General features: G+C 45.9%; 1 protein-coding gene across 1 annotated transcript in view; it reads left to right on the top strand.

The window, feature by feature from the left end:
* DYM (dymeclin) overlaps positions 1 to 16888 on the top strand; it is a 246520-nt gene that overhangs the window by 198100 nt on the left and 31532 nt on the right. Inside the window, exons 15-16 of the mRNA XM_084278113.1 lie at positions 1994 to 2176; positions 12894 to 13007. Of these exons, the coding sequence (XP_084134239.1) occupies positions 1994 to 2176; positions 12894 to 13007 (297 nt within the window). The remainder of the gene's footprint in view (positions 1 to 1993; positions 2177 to 12893; positions 13008 to 16888) is intronic.

Below are 16888 nucleotides of genomic sequence, written 5' to 3'. Positions count from 1 at the left end.
AAGAAGAAAATTTAACTGGAGTGTGTGCACCAAATACTGTTCTTCAAACAAGAATTTTAGGAGGATGTCATGACTTGAAAAGTTTTTACCTGCAGAAGAGAAGCAATGTGGATATCCAGATTGGAGTGCTGCTGCATTTCACCAGCAGTATGAGGGCACATGGGCACTCCCTTCTCCATGGTCCACAGGGCCATGGAAGAGGTGGAGCAGCCAGTTAGGGGAATGTTGCTGTCTTCTGCAGGGACAACCTCTGCTTGCAGGAAGAAATCTTAGAATCATAGAATGGTTAGTGTTGGAAGGGATCTTAAAAATCATCAAGTTCCAACCCCCTGCCGTGGGCAGGGACACCTCTCACCAGACCAGGCTGCTCAAGGCCCCATCCAACCCGGCCTTGAGCACCTCCAAGGAGGGGGCAGCCACCATTTCCCTGGGCACCCTGTGCCAAGGCCTCACCTCCCTCAGAGGGAAGAATTTCTTCCTAATATCCAATCTAACTCTTCCTCCTTCCAATTTAAAACCATTCCCCCTCATCCTATCACTGCAGGCGCTTCAGAAAAGGCCCTTCCAGCTTCCTTTCTAGGTCCCTTCAGGTACTGGAAGGCTGCTGTAGGGTCTCCCCAGAGCCTTCTCTTCTCCAGGCAAGGTGCTCCAGCCCTTGGATCATTTTTGTGGCCTCCTGTGGACCCGTTCCAGCGGTTCCATGTCCTCCTTATGTTGGGAAATGTAGCTTTGCTTTCCAGAAGGATCCAGAGGCAAGTGGTAGCAGGGAATTGAGCTCTGTATGCGAGTCTGACCAGGTACTGCCAGGTTCCCTTATTCTCTCCTGCCTCAGTAAGAGCGTACATCTGACATGTGGCAGTTCCTACAACACAACTTTATAAAACAAAATATAATAAATTATAATCAGGTATGTACAGGTTGACAGCCTAACAAAATGCTGTTGCAAGTACAGCCTCGACTTAAAGTATTTAAGTGCTGTGTGATGATAACTCAGAAAACGTCTGTAGGCAGTCAGCAAAAGTAAATGCCAGTGGTTTCAGTGCTCATACCAAGCTGTAAAACTTGAGCTGGTTTGGCATCGTTTGTGTTCTTGCCAGACCTGTAAGTCTCACAGTCCAGTGTTTGATGTGGTGGAGAGACTGAATGATACGAACAAAGGAGGTTTACCTTCCTTTCCCTATCCCAGGGGAGCACAGGCAGCTCTCCTTGGTTTGGAACAGCTACCGATGTGCAGCCCAAGGAGAGAAATCCAGACCCTTAGCAGCTCAGAAAGTTTGACTTCCAAGAATCATCAAGAATGGTTTGTGAAAGGCAGTGACAGGATGAAAAGCTCTACAACTTTGTCTTGAGCATTGAGGCTTAGTGCACTACAAAAGGAGATCTATTTTCTCATTTGTTACAAGTATTCTTCAATGCCACAAAAAAAAAAAAGGCCAAGCTCAAAGCCTGGAGAACAGTGGCAGATGTTCAGGGTGCAGTGGATGGTGATCCCAGTCAGTTTTCCTTCTCTTGCCCTTGCTTTTTTCTTTCACCAGTCACTTTTTTCTCATTTTTTTTTTTTTTTTTATCTCTCCTCGTCCTCCCTATCCTTCCTCCCTAAGCAGGGGCTCAACAACAAATACATTTAATGACATGCTTGCTGCAGTGCTTTTACTTAGCATAGGAAGGGTTGAAAAGACTGAAGTTCACTTGACCCTTAGTGAATTTTGCAGATTGAAACACGTTAATGCTTTTTGGCTGGAGAAGATAGCTCCTGTTGAGAGAATCAAGGTATGAGGCTGGATGCTGGAGTGCAGCATGTTTCAGTTCTGATTTTGGTTATTACAGGAGAAAACAGATCTCTTCCCAGATACAGGCGTGCCAGATTTGCTCACCACTGAGGCGTTAACCGGCTAATAGCTCCATTAGTAGTAATTACCTGTGCACTGTCTTTATTACCTAATATGTTTTACAATGGAAAAGGGCACACTAACCTTTTATTCCTTTCTTAAAGGCGCAAGACCTGAACGTGATCGAGGAAGTGATCCGGATGATGCTGGAGATCATCAACTCCTGCCTGACAAACTCCCTTCATCACAACCCGAACCTGGTGTACGCGCTGCTGTACAAACGGGATCTGTTTGAGCAGTTTCGAACTCACCCTTCCTTCCAGGACATAATGCAAAACATAGACCTGGTGAGTGATACCTTGCTTAAAGATGCTTACATGTTGTAAGCATCTTCCTGGCTTGTGTCAAAAATAATGTGGCCAGGAATGCTAGGGAAGTGATTGTGCCCCTGGACTGGGCACTGGTGAGGCTGCACCTCGAGTGCTGGGTCCAGTTCTGGGCTCCTCACCATCAGAAGGACATTGAGGTCCTGGAGCGAGTCCAGAGAAGGGCAACCAGGCTGGGGAAGGGGCTGGAGGGCAAATCCTCTGAGGAGCAGCTGAGGGAGCTGGGGGTGTTGAGCCTGGAGAAGATGAGGCTGAGGGGAGACCTTCTCCCCACCTCCCCTGCCCTGCCAGGAGGGTGCAGAGAGGTGGGCGATGGTCTCTTCAGCCAGGGGACAGGAGATGGGACAAGGGGCAATGGGCTCAAGCTGTCCCAGGGCAGGGTCAGCTCAGCTGGGAGGGAAAAGTTCTTCCCTGGCAGAGTTGTGGGGTTGTGGCACAGGCTGCCCAGGGAGGGGGCTGAGTCCCCACCCCTGGGTGTGTTTAACAGAGGGGAGATGAGGTGCTCAGGGGTCTGGTTTAGCACAGGACAGGAACGGTTGGACTCGATGATCTTAAAGGACTTTTCCAACCTGGTGATTCTGTGATTCAGTGAATTTGTTGTTATCTGATCTCTTTATCCTTTTGAGAGGGACAAAATATTCGCCATCTCTGTCTATTTATTTTAGAAATTATTAAAAAGTTGAGTTTCTCTCCCCTGTTTTCTGGGACTCCATTGTGACTTACTCTGGGTAACGAGAACAGAGAAATGGGATTTGGGATGCATCTGGTAAGGAATTCCCAAGCTGTGGCACATCTTTCACTCTCCTGAAGGTAGACTCAGCTTCCCTTAACTGCCCCTTCTTAGAAACCTGTCTTTTGGGGAAGAAAAAGGAGATTTTCATCATCAACCAATGTTTTCCATTTCACTTTCTCCCATCACAAGTCTACTAATGATTCCAGGGACTATTTTTTAAATAGCTAAGGGCAGGCATGCATCTGCCTTATTCCTTGTCTGTGTGCTACTGCCACTTGAACAGTGTCCCCCCAACAGCAATCCCTCTGGGTAAGCAGAGATTTTACCAGAACACAAAAGGAAATAGCTGTGGATACTAAGCTGTCACCAGGGTGGCTCTCCATGGAGTGTGACTTTGGAAAAACTGTCAGTTGCTAATTAATTACTGCTGCATCTGATAGTGGCTTTAATGTTCATATAGAGAACCTGAGTAATGATTCCTGCTATAAAGTAACAGATTTTAAGTGCAATATGTATTTCTCTGCATTCTAGCTGGTATTTGCAGAGCTGAGTGATGCTTGAAGTCACACTGTGACCACTGGGTGCTGAATACTTGAAGGGGAGGCTGAACAGGGTGCTACATTTCTTGCAGCAGTGAATAGCACATTTATTCAGCATGAGCAAAACAATCTGCTGCGGCTCTGTTCTCATCTACTTTTATTTAAAAACATTACAGAAAATTGACAGATTTCTGATGATCCATAGGGGAAAGCAGTTTTTAACATCAGGCTGCAAACCATCTCTGTACCTCTCCCTTCCTCTTCTGGTGTCACTTCCTATCTTCTGGTCAGACAAGAGGTTGGAGAGCAGAGGATTCGCAGCTCAAAACTCCCCAAACCTTAGGCAGCTGCAGGCTACACCCAGCACAGTGCTGCCTGGATGATTAGAGTGAGATGCCTTAAGGTTGTGTAAAGAGAGAATAACTCTGTTCTTCATTCCTTACTGAGGTTGGGACCTTCTCTGGCTGTTTGTCCAGATCCAGGAAAACTGCGGGTGGCCGTGTCCTTCTGCATGACAGCCACGTGCCTCCCACAAATAGCAGCAAGTCCTTTCCTTTGTAACACTTAAATGTAGGTTTTCCTCAACAATTTAAACAATTCCTCCCCAAAACTATTTAATATTAGGTTACAGCATAATGCCAGTTACATTCAGAAACTATTTAAAGCTTTCCAAGGGAGCATGTTGAATTTTTAAATAGCTCCTTTGTTAGAGAAGTGAGGATGTCAAAAAAAGATTACATTTTTTTTTCTATAATGTACCTGTCACCAGCTGGCAACTGGTGAGAGCTGTCAGGCTTGCAGGTCTGAATAAGATATGAGGTTGAGCTGACTCCTCTTCTACTCTGACACATGCTCCAGTTCATACACAGTATCAGCAGCACAGTTGTCCCAGACAGAACCAGTCTTTCTTTGGTGTGCTGGAGACAAAATGTTTTAACTGGTCTTCCCATTCCTTGAAAAAGTGGCAAATCATGTTAGTTTTACAACTCACATGTCTGGGACTGTGTGGGCAGCATCTGAAAAGAAGCAAAATGAGTTTCTGGCTCCCAAGCACTGCTCAGGCTTTTCTTTCAGTGATGGAGAAGTGTCCATCACTGAAGTGATGTCCAGTGTCCTTGTAGCCATGTGGGACATAGTGAACATCTGAAACGGAGATGTGCTCGAAAAGGAGTCAGAAGATCAGGGGAAAAAAAGAATATATTTAAAGATTTGACTCAATAAATTCCTAAACTGTATGTTGCTGGAAGATGGGAGGACATATTCATGGAGAGGATGTCCCTGTTCTTGACCTACTGATATATTCTTATTTAAACACCCAGCCCAGCCTGCTCTCAGAGACAGAGAAGTGAGCTGGCCAGGCTTTTCATGAGGTTGGGACTGGTTATTCAGAGGAGGATGGATCCACTGACTTCCCCTGTATCTGGAGACCTCTGCTGGGTTCCAGGTTGCTGCCCTCAATGTAATTTGGTAGCCTCAAGTGTGAAAACCATAGGTGTAAATGTTAAGTGTTGCAACTTTTGGTAATGGAGGGGTGGGGAAGAGAAGTTACCCTTCTGAAGCCCCAAAGCACATCCACAGGGACTGTGGTGCATCCTGACTCCCTCCATCTGCACTTTCTTTGGTCATTACAGAGCAAAGTACTTTTGGATTATCTCATGCTACAGTGCAAGCTTGAGTGTAATTCCCATCATCAGATGTCCGTAGAGGTCCACATGTGTACACATTGCACGCTGGGTCACTCTGACATCCCTCTGTGCTTCAGCAAAATCCCCCTTAACTTGGGTGTAAGATTCTCTGGCCTGTAGTCCAGATTTGTGTTTCACATGGAAATGTCAACAGAGAGCATGGTAATGCTCTATTTTGAGAAATCTGACCAAAATACAGAATGTGTGCAATCTGTAATTCATTTTGGACACCAGAACAGTTGCCAGGTTGCCTTGTCAAGCATGTATAAAATGGATATTGATGGTAATACCTGCTGCTTTCACTGCTTTGTACATAATGTTCTCGTAAAACAAATAGGAAGCATGGAAGAGGTCAAAATGCTACAAATTGGATGGAAAATTAGTTGGAAAAATGTACTGAGAGGGTAATGACCGTGCAGGTAGAAAGGCATCTGCTGCAGTCCTGTGTGTGTAGGCAAAGGCAGAATACCCAGACATGTCCTCTAAGCCTATTCATGCCTCCGACATCTCAGCTGGATTACTCTGGGTTTAGAATCACAGAATCGTTTCAGTTGGAAAGGACCTTTAAGATCATCAAGTCCAAGCGTTAACCCAGCACTGCCAAGCCCACCATTAAACCATGTCCCTCAGCACCACAGGTCTTTTAAATCCCCCCAGGGATGGTGACCCCACCACTGCCCTGGGCAGCCTGTTCCAGCACTTGACAGCCCTTTGGCTGAAGACATTTGTCCTCATCTCCAACCTCAACCTCCCCTGGCACAACTTGAAGCTGTTTCCTCTTATCTTGTCCTTTAGTACTTGGGAGAAGAGACTGAGATCCCCCAGCTACACCCTCCTTCCAGGGAGTTGTAGAGAGCGATCAGTTCTCCTCTCAGCCTCCTCTTCTCCAGGCTGAACATCCCGTGGTCCCTCAGCCAAAGGAGGGGTACAGGTGATGTGATATTTTTCAAATGAAATGCTGCTGTGAAGGGAACAGGAATAACCTTTCTCACATCCTTGTGGATTCACAGGTCATAAGAAAAGACTCTAATTAGTTGACAGTAATGAAGCACCGTGGTAGGTTTCCAGGGACTTTCAGCGTTGGAGACTGCTGGATAGCAGACATTTGGCAGGATGACACTGGGGCAGGAGACAAAACACAACCCATGAAGATGGGGATGGCTCTGCAGCTCCACCAGCTGCTCAGACCAGAGTGGCAGTTGCCCAGGTTAACTGTGGTACAGCCTTGGTCACAGTAACTGTGGACTCTGCCTGGGGGGTTGAGCTGCTCCGTTTCCTCTGGGTGTAACACGTAACCTCTGAGCGCTTCGTTGTCGAGGCAAAAATGGGTGCATGTTAAGGGTCATCAGTGTCTAGAAAACTCTTTGACTCTAAACTACTTGTTTGCCTCTGGGTTTTTATAAATAAGCTAAAAATCACCATTGCCAGCTGATTGGGAACATATGGGACCAGTTAATGCTGTACAGACGAAACTGAAATCAAAATACCTTCTGTTTCCTATTAATTTACTTTTCATTTTAGAAAGTCATCTTAATAGGATATTGTGCATCTTGTTTAGCTAAATGGGATATTCTTCCTCTGGATGGCGAACAAAGAGGAATGCTGTGGTCCCTGTTCTGGCCTCCTGCAGAAGTGTTGCAGCTGTGAACTATCTATATGCCTCCGCTTCAGAGGTGGTCTGTAATTTGGTCAGCAACGTCAGACGTGTCAGGAATTTGGTGGAGATGCTCCACTAGCAGTTCTGAAAGATGAGTTTGGTGAGAACTCATGGGCTTTCATTACTTTCCTATTTCCTATGAGCCAGTGATAGATACCCCATGGTTGGACTGGCTTGACTGGGAGCTGCTAGAATTTGGTTTGCAAAATAGCTTGATAGAAATCAGGAGGTCGGGGAGCAATGGCTTAGTGATGCAAAGGATTTGATTGTTGCAATTTCCTACTAGGAATTAAATTCTCCAAAGACATTTCCCTGCTAGGTTTTAAAATCAGTTGGGTTGGCTTGGCTCTGGCACAGCAGCTCTTGCTTCAACCTCTGGGACTTGCAGCAGACATGAGAACTGACCTTTCATGATTTTCCTTAAAATGACCATAGAAAACCTTGATCCTGGTGATTACTAGAGCCTAGCTAAATACTCCTAAGTGATATTCCTAGATTTTTTTCCCTCATTCCTCACTAGGAGTGGGGAGATGAGAAGGGTACCTGCAAAAGTTCATGAGTCTTTGAACATACTCCTAGTTTCAAGGTGAATCTGGAGAACTTCAGTACTTGAGGTTTGCTGATAAACCTCTTGTGTTTCTCCTGCTATTGAATCACCTGAAGCCGTTTCATCCCTTCTAGCAGGAGCTGGCTTTGCTTCACCTTTGCTCTGGGATGGAGGGTCTGACTGTCAGCCACCGAAGGGGTGTGATTTATCTTTTCCTAAGGGAGGTACTTAGCTGAAGAGCTAATCCTGTGGTACTTTACAACAAGAGGTTTGTTTTCTCCTATTCTTCTCCTTTCATTGTGCCACCTATGCTGCATCTTACTGTACTGATGGTGCCTGTGGCTGGAAGTATATAACAGCCCACCTCGAAATGTGCATCTCTCTTTTTATCATCCTATTCCAAGAGGAAACAAACAAAAAAAATGACAGAATCAGAACTTTCCCATGCCAATTTCTTTATTTTTTTTAAATTTTCCTCCTTTGCAGGTTTAACCTTCAGAGTCGTAGCAGCAGCGAATTGTGCTGTTATTTTTAGCTGGAGGAGAAAAAGAGGAGCCGTGGTGTTAGTTAGGTAGCAGCATCATCTGGGAATGGGCCGAGACATCACAGCACTTCAGCACCCACTGGAAGAATCCAAGTGGAGAAAACATCTTGTCCTTGATAGCTCTGCTGCTTGGTGCATGCTGTAGTAAATAGAAATATTATTTATTTACGTCAGCCTTTCAGCCCTATTGAAAACAATAGATGGGTGAAATAATAGACACTGTGGTTATTCCCTCATAATCTTAAAAAAAAAATCTTCAAAACCTAAAATGTCGCTTTTAAATCATTCTACTTCCTCGTAGCAGTTTTAATCTCTGGAGATATTTTGTAACTTTATTGTTTAGAAAACAAAAGGACTGAAGATGAGTCTCCTGGGAAAAATTGACCTCTTAGATGGGGAAGCTTTATGCAAACCGATTTTGGAAATCACAATTGAAAACAGTTTTTCATTCAGAGACCTTGCATGCATTAATGGTACATGAATACAAATCATAGAACCATGTAATGTGTTGGGTTGGAAGGGACCTGTAAAGCCACCCAGTCCCACCCCTGCAGTGATCAGGGACATCTTCACTAGAGCAGGTTGCTCAGAGCCCCATCAAGCTGGACATTGAATGTCTCCAGGGATGGGGCCTCCACCAATTCCCTGGGCAACCTGTGCCAGTGTCTCACCACCCTCAGAGTGAAGAACTTCTTCCTAATGTCCCATCTAAACCTGTCCTGCTCTAGTTGAACACCATCACCCCTCCTCCTGTCACTCCATGCCCTTGGGAACAGTTCTTCACCAGCTTTCTTGTAGGCACCTTTCATGAATTGGAAGGCTGCTGTAAGGTCCCCCCAGACCCTTCTCTTCTCCAAGCTAAACCACCTCAACTCCCTCAGCCTGTCTTCATAGGAGAGGTGCTCCAGCCATTGGATCATTTTTGTGGCCTCCACTGGACCCAGTCCAAGAGGCCCATGTCCTCCTTGTGCTGAGGGGTCCAGAACTGGACCCAGCACTGCCGGGGGTTCTCACCAGAGCAGAGCAGAGGGGCAGAATCCCCTCTCTTGATCCTCTGGCCACACTTCTGGAGATGCAGGCCAGGAAGTGTTTGTCCTCCTGAGCTGCAGATGTACATTGGTGGCTCATGTCCACAAAGCATGGGAGTCCCTGTGCTGAGCCTGGAGAAGAGAAGGCTGCGGGGGGACCTCATTGCAGCCTTCCAGTACCTGAAGGGAGCAGAGGAACAGGAGGGAATTCGACTTTTTAAAAGAGCAGATAATGGCAGGACAAGGGGGAATGGACTAAAGCTAAAGGAGGGAAGGTTTAGATTAGATATTAGGGGGAAGTTTTTTACAGAAAGAGTGGTGAGGGGCTGGAACAGGCTGCCCAGAGAGGTAGTGGATTCCCCGTCCCTGGAGGTGTTCAAGGCCAGGTTGTCTGGGGCCCTGGGCAGCCTTGTGTAGCTCCAGGCCTGGAGGTTGGTGTCCCTGCCTGTGGCAGGGGGGTTGGAGCTCTATGATCCTTGGGGTCCCTTCCAACCCAGACCATTCTATGATTCTATGATTCTATGAGAGTGACCAGGCTATGTCAGCGCGTGCCCATTGCACCACCGGGCTCGGTAGCTTGCACAGCCACAAGTAGGGTCTCCACAAAGGGCAAGGTGCTATCGATACAGTTTTAGCTGGATGTGTATAAGATACTCCTCCTGAGGGGTTGTCTAATCCAGGATTAGATGTGCCTTTTAATCTCTCTTAATATGGAAGCCAGATCGGAGAGCGAGCTTTTAAAATGGGTTATGTTCCTTGCATGGAGAGGTCCTTTCAGCATGACTTGGGTACAAGTAATTCATGGTGACTCATTACGTTTCTTCTTAAGTGGTCTTTGCAGTCATTTTCTGTTTTCTTAAAACAGCTGCCCAAATAATTAGTGAGGAAAAAAAAATTCAGAATGTCAAAAAATGGGCACCATGAGAAAAAAGGCAAAGGTATGTTCATCTCTCAAGCTAGTTCCTTTGCCCTGAGATCTGCTTTCTTTTCTAGGCAACAAAATGCTCAACTTGGGGTATTAAAGCATGTGCTAAAGTTCGGTACTTATTCAATACTACCCAGCCAGGCCACTTTTTCTGGTTTATTTTCTTTGTAAGCAGACAAGGAGTTGAAATCTGCTAATTGTCATCATTATTTTAAATGTAGCTCTGTTACTTTTAAATGGAAGGCAATTAAAGGTCTTTGACAGGAAAAGGCTAGTCTTCCTTAAAATCACCTTAGACTTCCATATGTTTACATTCAAGCAGGTTACTAGGTGAAGTGTTAGACCTTCTGCTGCAGAAGTGATGGGAGGGTGGGTGGTGGGTAATGCTGGATGCTTTTTTGGTTTTGTTATCATTGTAATGAGAAGCAAATACGTCTTCTAGGATGTCCTCTGGTGTGGGGCATCTTATTTAATTGAGGTACTCACTGAGCACCCAAGTTATCTCACGGGGGTACTGTGCTATCAGGGCTGGGAAGGGAATTACTCCAGTTCTGTATCCTCTGAAGCAGTAAAGGCAAACAACGCGTAGAGACAAGTTTCATTATTTAAGGAGATATTTTTAATTTCAGTCTTCAACTGCCTACCAAAAATAGCCCTTCAGAGTTCTGTGAAGTGCTGACGTAGCCTGAAAATACTGGAAGCCTATTGCACTTCTGTTCTTTGTGAAACACGGCGCAACTGAGATTAGTACCTCCACCACAGAAACATAAAAGCCATTTAAAAACATGTTAAGATGGGAGGCTCTGACTTTCCAGAAGAGGAAGCTCCAGAATCCAGGCAGTATCTGCGAGCTTCATTCAGGTTTTTTACGCGCGCTCATTATGATAGTAGTTTATCCCTTTTGATTAAAAGCCGAATATTAAATTCTGCCTTTTGTTGTGGTTTAGCAGGACTTGAGCTAACAAGGCAGCACTGGTGGGATGGACTCGCTGCTGCTTAGCCTGCCCTGGGCGGGGAGAGGCTTTTGCCAGCGATTACTGAGGACAGAGGGGTGTTGAAATGCAGGAAGATGTTTTGGGTTCTTTTTTTTTTTTTTTCTTTCGAAGTTTGTGGCAGCTTTCTCGTTCCTCACCGAGCCCTGTATCCTCTACCACCAATACTCCATCCCAAAACCATGCCAGCCTCCCTCCCGAGATCCTCACAGACTCTGCACAAGCTGTTTCTTGCCATTTTCCTCTGTAATTTCTGGTTCCTCCCTCCAGCTCCTTTGCTTACGAGCTCAGAACATCTTCCTACTCCTGGTTCTTTCAAGGGTGGGAGATGGCAGCACTACAGCGGGTCCTTACCCATAAGAATGTAAAACCTAACTGCAGCATCTGCCAGAGGAAGTTAAATTCTCCCCTCTATTCAAGTATGGAGATAATCTCTAAGGGCAGCACAGAAGGTTAAACCTGATTCTTTTTTCTTGCCTGATTTCCACAATTTCGTTGTTTAAAAGTCATCAAAACCCTACAACCACCCCAAAAAGCAACTTCCAGGAGCTGTCATCTCTCCCTCCGACTCTCTCGGTGCTTCACTTTCTAGAGAAAATTGCCCAGCGATCCAGCAAATCTACCTGCTCAAAATAGGGGCTAGGGTTTCAGGGATCACAAGAGAGGAACAACAAATTTGAATCTCAAAGCAATCAGGCCATCAGCTGTCTTTGTTTTATTAACAGCGACTGAGCTGGGAGGCATAATTAGGGTAATGGTTTCTGGCTCCAGCTCTGTCTCACTGCAGAACAAAGAGAGCTCAGCAGAGATTTTGTGGTATAATACACTTCCCCCCCACCCCCCCTTCCCTTCCTCCCTCCTTCTGCTGGGGAGAATTAGCAAAGATTACTCGATGTCCCAGAGGTTGGGATTCGATTCGGATATGAGTGAGCATCAGTAGTTCTCAGAGAAGAGCGTGTGTGAAGCCTTTGAGATGCCAAAGACCCTGTGCTCCAGCCTGGTGCTCAGGGGTGCACAGGCTCTACCAAGGGGCTCTGACCATCTTGTGGTACTTCCAGAGGACTCCAGCTGTTGGAATTTTTGCCTCATAACTCTATTTTTTTTTCTTTTTTTGACATTGTTTTGAGTTTTTGAATCCCCTGTGTGGCCGATGGGATCTGGGTTAAGGGATGGGAGTTGCAAAGTGCGTTCTTTTTGGGATGAAAGGAGCTATAGATACGGAGGTTTTGTTATGTCCCACATGGAGAACTGCTGATGGGGTGTCTGCTTCTGGTGTGACCTACTGAGCTTGGAGAGGGATAAAAGTTAAAGCCTGACCTAACTGTTCTAGCTAACAGAAACCAGCTGGGTCACAGAAAGGGGGGTGGGGAGGGAAATACGGTTAAAGGCAGCTTGGCCTCACCAGAGAGACGCATGGAGGATGTGAGCTTTGAAAGGGGAACATGCAGGTCCTTGGGCATGAAACCCTTGATGGGGAGGGCACTTCAGGTGGTTAATTTGGGAGAAAAGAGGAGCATTGTGAGCTTTTTTTTGTTTCCCCTCCCATTGCTGTAGCTTCAAATGCTTCAAAACCCCCAAGAAGTCCTGTGGACTCTTGTGTTGGGATATTTAACAGTCTTAAAACCTTGTGTTTGGGAGTCATTGAAACTATAATGATTTCATTCAGTGCTTGAAAGTGAAAGTGGGTCTCTAGCCCCGGCTATAAAACCTAGACTGGAAGGCCTCAAAAAACCCTGACATGCAGAAGTACTGACAGATGGACGTAGAAGCATGTGAAAAAAAAAGTAAATGTACTTGAAAATGTAAATTTATTTAATTCATCTGTGTTGGAATTCGTTAAAAAGGACTGCAGGAGAATCCTGGTAATTGTGCTGATCTCCCTGGCTGTGACACAGGCAGTAACGTGGTTATTCTTTGAGAAGTACAGATGCACTGGTCCGGAGAGAGAAGATGACGGGCTCCATGTGTAAACTGATAGAAAGATCTCAGAATTTCTATTTATTTACCTGCTCTGATTTTTCATTCCAGGTGATCAGCTTCTTCAGCTCACGACTGGAGCAGGCTGGAGCTGAGCTGTCAGTGGAGCGAGTTCTGGAAATCATCAAGCAAGGAGCTGTTGCGCTGCCCAAAGACAGGCTAAGAGTAAGTGCCCAAGACCTTGTCAATTAAAGTGCACTGTTCCAATCAATTACGTACACACCCTTTATATCCATAATGCCAAAACATCATTTCTCCTATCAGGAGCAGCAGATAAGGGATTGCACTGTGGATTGCCATCCATCTATGTTTTAATTTTCAGTTCCTAATTCATATTAAAAGTTTTGGTGAGTTTTCTCAATTAATTATTAAATTGAAGCACCTGAAGGAATTAAAATTGGCTGAGGCTCAGATTTTCTTCTTTCAAGATGCAGTCTCACCTCTCCAGTAACACTTCAGATCAGCTGCAACCAAACTCTGATCCTTCTTTTTTTCCTTGACTTTTTCTTCTTTCTCTAGTACTCTGCACCTTTATCTAGGTCTATATAAAGTGCTACAAAGAGAAATCTCTGGGCCTTTAGTTAAGAACTAATCAACCTGCTGAAAATCAGTTCAGGATCTGAAAGTTTGGTCGATACGATCATGAGCTTTCTCCATAAATCTGAGCAGCCCCCTCCCTTCTCATCTGACCATCTCATTTTGTGATGGATTTACCAACTTGACAGAGGCTAAAACCCATTAATGTCAGTCTGATGCTTAAAGACTCCAGTAATGAAATCTGCCTGAGTAGGTGAGTAAGTAAACCAGAGCGTGGTGTCTCTTTTTTAAAACACACAACAAATTTTGCTTCTCCATTATGCCAGGTGTCCTTTAAACACTTGCCTGCTCTCTGCAGAACCATTTGTGTTCGTGCTCCATGATGAAGAGAGCAGCAGTGCCTTCTCCAGACCCATTTCTTTTATTGTAACTTTAGGAAAACACCATCTGATAACGTGCGCTCACTACAGGCGGCGATTGGCGGTGGCTGGTAATTTATTTATACCCTGGTAGTTTTAAAACACCCAGTGGGAATTGTCTAGCTGGCTGCACGTACTGATGTCTTTGCTGTGGTTCCATGTGCCCCTGAGATGGCATAGTGTTTAGTCACTCGGGCTGTGTCACGTTGGGAGGGATTGGTCTAGAGTCTGAATCCTGAGCCATGGTACGGGAATAGCCAGAGTAACTCCAGAGGTGCTGTTTGAAACAAATCCAGCCCTTCAGATTCTGTCCTTGTGATGCTGTGAATGGGATCGTGGAATAGAATCACTGAACCACTTTGGCTGGAAAAAGCCTTTACGGTCATCAAGTCCAACCATTAACCAAGCATGGCTAAGCCCACCACTAAACCATGTCCCTCAGCACCACGTCTTTTAAATTCCACCAGGAATGGTGACTCCACTGGATGGACAATTAGTGGGAAAAATGTGCTGAGGAAGCAATAATGAGTAGTTGACCATGCAGGTAGAAAGAGGCATCTGCTGCAGTCCTGTGTGTGTAGGCAGAAGCAGAATACTCAGAGATGTCCTCTAAGCCTACTCGTGCTACCAACATCTCGGCTTCATTACTCTGGGTTTAGAATCACAGAATCATTTCAGTTGGAAAGGACCTTTAAGATCATCAAGTCCAACTCTTAACCCAGCACTCGAGGGGCTGCCTCACCAGTGCCCGGTACAGGGGACGATGCCTGTCCTGGTTCTGCTGGCCACACCATTGCTGACACCAGCCAGGATGCCATTGGCCTTCTTGGCCACCTGGGCACACTGCTGGTTCGTGTTCAGTTGGCTGTTGACCTCCAGGCCCTTTTTCACCAGGCAGCTTTCCAGCTCCCTTGCCACAGGCCTGTAGCACTGCCTGGGGTTGGTGTGACAGAGGTGCATCCCCCAGCACTGAGCCTTGCTGAACCTCATACAGTTTGCCTCAGCCCACTGATCCAGGCTGCCCATATCCCTCTGTAAGCAGGCCACAGAGAGACACCAGGGCTTTTCCACTTCCATTCCATGGTCTGCTTTTTCTGTAACAACTTACTCTTACATGCAGATAACCAAAAGCTCTTATGTTAAGAGGCTACAGCGATTCCTTCTTGACATAGAGCTACCACTAAATAAATTCACTTCTCAGGACAAGATGAAGGCTTTATCAGTGGCTTAGAGTGCCAGATTGACTTGCATTAAAGAAATGTTGTTTCTAGTGTGAGAACCCGCGACGTTTACATGTACACTGTTCAAAATTATATGCTTATATTGCCACTTAAACCAACAGGTCAGCTTTTCTTTTACAAATGCCAAGCACTCTAAGTCTTTGCCCAGCAGTCAAGTGCTTCCAGTCTTAAGGGCCCTCACAGTGTGACTTGGAGAGCTGACCTCTCCTCCGAAGGACTGGAGTTTGGGGGCAGGGTTACCGAGTGACCACAGTCTGGTACGTAATTCTTCTGTGCTTCCCATCTCTACCTACTGGGGTTTGTAATTTTTTTTTTCCAAATCCTTGTGCTCAGCAGCAGTCTGGCCAGAGCAGCTTACTCCCTGAAAAGCTGATGACACTGACCAGACTATCTGTGATGTCATGCATTCATTTGTAAGTGCACATGGGATTTGACTCTTGACTAAGAGCGGTGATGAGCACCGTGCAATTCCATCCTGTGGAAGAGACCCCCTAGAGTCTTTGTGCTCTCCGTCCTTGTACCCCTTTCCTTGGAGTCTCACAGTTCCTCAGGTCTTCTCACTTCAGCCTGTGAGGTTTCCAGGAGAAGCTGTTCTGAAGCTCGACAAAAATCGTACTAAGATCAGACTAAAGATAGTTACGCAATGACCCTGGCAACTCTGAGGAATTTCAGCAGCTAAATAAAGGAGAAAGCTTTAATCCACATGTCTTTAATGACACTCTCTGGGCATGTCTGGATGGGTGGGAGCAGCCCTGCCCACAGTCTCTTTACCTGCGTGGTAGGCTCGGTGGCTGTTTGCATCACTTCACTGTGAGCTGGAAGCTGTCTAGCTGCCTGGACCAACTAATACAGCCTGCTGAAAGGACAGTCTTGTAGCACAGGCTGGCTTGGGCACAGACAGTTCAGAGAAGTGGCTTCTGGATAGAGTTGGCTTTTCCCTGTCCAGCTTGGACAAATGTGTGGAAGAAACATGGGCCTGTTGCATCTGGGTTAACATGACCTACCCATAATTACAACAAGCAAGTTTGATCCTGAGAATTTATCAGAATTATAACGGCTTTGTGGTTAATTGCTGATTAATTTTCAAGCCATCCTTGCCTTTTGCCATGACACACCGAAGTGCTCCCAAGTAGAAGAGGTCCTGCAGACATCCTACTCCTGCCTCCTAGAAGTTGCCATCCTTGGCTGAAGCGCTCTGAGGGAGGCAGTTGTAACACAGAGAGAGGTTTTGATTTGGAAAAAGAAAGACTGAGGCAGGGCTTCTCCTCCTTGCTTGCCTGCAGCTCAGACAATGGTGGTTTTTTTCCTTGTGTGTAAGTACCCAATGTATGCACAGATGAATGTAGTCAGTGTTTTCAAGCTGCTTATCTTGGCCTTGGTTGAGGAAGTGAGCATTCAAGAGGCGCTAGGTGTATTCAGATCTGGAGACTGTTGCCCAGACCCTGTTTCAGATGTGAATAAACGTCAACTAAAAATAGCAACACTTAGAGCAGTGATCCTGATCTGCATAATGGTGCTTATCGGTTCTGCAGCACGCCCTGGCGCTCCTGCTCCCTTCCACTGTGGGAAGCAGCATGGGATGCAGAGCGGGGCGTTGCGTGTTAGCAGCGGGTCGCACACATGTGCACGTGTGTCAGGAAACTTTACCCTGCGTTTTCTCAGCAAATAATTATTAGGAAATGGGAGATCTACCTCATATTTTCCTTCCAGTCCTGGAGCAATCTGACTGGAGACAAACAATATAATTAGCATTATTTTAAGCGCATGCTTTTAGCCGTGTACCGTGGAAGGCAGGGAAAGTCCAAGCTGAGTAATTAGCCTTTTAGAAGACTTCTGCGTAAACAGAGAG

The sequence above is a fragment of the Gallinula chloropus genome (genome assembly GCF_964237585.1).
Source record: "Gallinula chloropus genome assembly, chromosome: Z".
Lineage (NCBI taxonomy): Eukaryota > Metazoa > Chordata > Aves > Gruiformes > Rallidae > Gallinula > Gallinula chloropus.
The sequence above is the reverse complement of the archived record's forward strand: the minus strand, read 5'-3'. Positions and strand labels throughout refer to the sequence as shown.